This window comes from Fistularia commersonii, chromosome 19 (genome assembly GCF_037954325.1).
Source record: "Fistularia commersonii isolate RoL2024-O1a breed Wild chromosome 19, RoL_Fcom_v1.0, whole genome shotgun sequence".
In the NCBI taxonomy this organism is placed as follows: Eukaryota; Metazoa; Chordata; class Actinopteri; order Syngnathiformes; family Fistulariidae; genus Fistularia; species Fistularia commersonii.
In genome coordinates this window covers 1,525,001-1,527,500 of record NC_141302.1, presented here as the reverse complement: position 1 = coordinate 1,527,500, position 2,500 = coordinate 1,525,001, and the positions used below count along the sequence as shown (strand labels likewise).

At 51.5% G+C, this 2,500-nt stretch overlaps 1 protein-coding gene across 4 annotated transcripts in view; it reads left to right on the top strand.

Annotated features, from left to right (window-relative positions):
* LOC147223333 (tyrosine-protein kinase Tec-like) overlaps nucleotides 1–2,500 on the top strand; it is a 13,048-nt gene that overhangs the window by 8,140 nt on the left and 2,408 nt on the right. For all 4 annotated transcript variants that reach the window (XM_086165579.1, XM_086165577.1, XM_086165580.1 and 1 more), the window contains 5 exons: nucleotides 318–446; nucleotides 542–582; nucleotides 725–936; nucleotides 1,108–1,176; nucleotides 2,263–2,317. In XM_086165579.1, the coding sequence (XP_086021705.1) occupies nucleotides 318–446; nucleotides 542–582; nucleotides 725–936; nucleotides 1,108–1,176; nucleotides 2,263–2,317 (506 nt within the window). The remainder of the gene's footprint in view (nucleotides 1–317; nucleotides 447–541; nucleotides 583–724; nucleotides 937–1,107; nucleotides 1,177–2,262; nucleotides 2,318–2,500) is intronic.

Below are 2,500 nucleotides of genomic sequence, written 5' to 3'. Positions count from 1 at the left end.
TGTGTTTAAAATGTAACCCTTTTGCATAACCATGGAAACGGAAATTAAAAGCACCAACCACAGGTTAAACCTGAAAACGTCCGTTTTCTGGGCCCTGCAGCTACGTAGCGGGCGTAACCATGGCAACGCAAATCGTAAAAAAGCAGGGACAGTTTTTATGCGCTTGTATTTGGTAAAAGTATAAGACAATGTATGGCGCCCCCTAGTGGCCAATCAGGACAACTTCATTCCATGCAGTTCATTGTGTGTGTGTGTGTGTGTGTGTGTGTGTGTGTGTGTGTGTGTGTGTGTGTGTGTGTGTGTGTGTGTGTGTGCAGAGATTAAGGACAACCAGGAAGTTTCTGCCAAGTTCCACCCGCAGTTTTGGCAAGAGGGGGCGTGGCTGTGCTGTCGCCAAGGCGACAAGCAGGCGCCCGGCTGCCAGAAGTACAACCCCAATGCTGACAGTGAGACACACACACACACACACACACACACACACACACACGAAAGAATCTCTCATGTCCTGTACACATATTTCTGTTTCCTTCTCCATTTCTAGTTTCCAGAAAAACGTTGCCCCTGACTCCTGGAGACAGGCGGGTAAGACACACACACACACACACACACACACACACACACACACACACACACACACACACACAACTCGTACTAGTGTGTGTGGGGATGAAGCCGGAGGAGAAATGGCTGCAGTTCCAGTTTCTCGTCCTTCTTCGGGCTGCAGCCTCCTCCTCCTCCTCTTCCTCCTCCCCCCCTTCCTCCCGGCTGTCACCATGGCGGCGGCGGCGGCGGCGGCGGCGGCGAGCGCGGCGTGGTGGTCGCCCTGTTCGACCTGGTGGCCGGCGGAGCTCAGGAGCTGCGGCTGAGCCGCGGGGACGAGTTCGTGGTGCTGGAGAGACGACACACACACTGGATCCGGGCCAGGAACAAGTTCGGGTGGGTCGGACCTTCGTCGTCCTCTTCCTCGCTCATGCACCCCCACTGCTGTTGTTAGGTCATGTATATATGTGTGTGTGTGTGTGTGTGTGTGTGTGTGTGTGTGTGTGTGTGTGTGTGTGTGTGTGTGTGTGTGTGTGTGTGTGTGTGTGTGTGTGCGCGCGCATGCAGCGAGGAAGGCTACATCCCTGCGAACTATGTGGTGGAGAAGAAGACCAGTGAAGACCTGGTTCCGTTTGCGTGAGTTTCTTCTCTTTCTTTCTTTCTTTCTTTCTTTCTTTCTTTCTTTCTTTCTCTCTTTCTTTCTTTCCTTACCTCCTCTTCCCTCCCATCCTTCGCCATGCTTTCTTCCTTTCCAATCCCTCCCCATCCTAGATTCCCCTATCCCTCAATATCTTAACCTTCTTTCTCTCATCCCATTGTTCCTCCCATCTTCCCTCCTCATCTTAGATTCTGTTCACCTTTCCTTCCCCGTCTTAGCTTTTTCCCTCATCCCTCCTCATCCTACCTTCCCTCCCATCTTCCCTCCCCATCTTAGATTCTTTTCACCTGTCCTTCCCCGTCTTAGTTTTTTCCCTCATCCCTCCTCATCCTACCTTCCCTCCCATCTTCCCTCCTCATCCTAGATTCTTTTCATTTGTCCTTCCCCGTCTTAGCTTTTTCCCTCATCCCTCCTCATCCTACCTTCCCTCCCATCTTCCCTCCTCATCCTAGATTCTTTTCACCTGTCCTTCCCCGTCTTAGCTTTTTCCCTCATCCCTCTTCATCCTACCTTCCCTCCCATCTTCCCTCCCCATTTTAGATTCTTTTCACCTGTCCTTCCCCGTCTTAGCTTTTTCCCCCATCCCTCCCCATCCTGCCTTCTCTCTCAGTCCACCCCCTCCTAGATTCTTTTCCCCTATCCTTCCTCATCTTAGCATTTTTCCTCATCCTTCCCCATCCTACCTTCTTTTCCCTCATCCTTCCCCGTCCTAGCTTCCCTCCCTCATCCTGCTCATCGTTCCCCATCTTAGCTTTCTTAAATCACACCCCCCATTCTTGCTTCCATTCTCTCATGCGTTCTTATCACAGCTTTTTTTCCCTCAGTCCTTTGCATCCTAGTATTCTTTCCTCTGGAAAAGAGTGTCATAGAACTGGCTCTTGCTGTTTGAGTGGGGGGGCGAGATGGCAGGGTGGCGTAGACCAATCGGGGGCCGGCTGGTGATCGTTGAATTGCAATTTTTGTGAATCGCTATGGATAAAAGCGCCTGCTAAATGATTGTAATGTAATGTAATGACCTGCGTGGTGTGTGTGTGTGTGTGTGTGTGTGTGTGTGTGTGTTCCAGGTGGTTTCACAGACGAGTGGACAGGAACATGGCCGAGGAGCTGCTGAGGAACAAGGTGAGTCTCCTCACTGCCTTCTCCTCATCCTTGCCTCCTTGCCTTCCACCCTCATCCTCTTCTTCTCCTTCTGTGTCCTTGTTTCCTTTCCTCATCCCTCCTTTCCCTCCTAACCCTTCCTTCCCCACTCGTCCCCTTCCCTCTCCATCCTAGTTTAGCTTCTTTGCTCATCCCTCCTTTCCT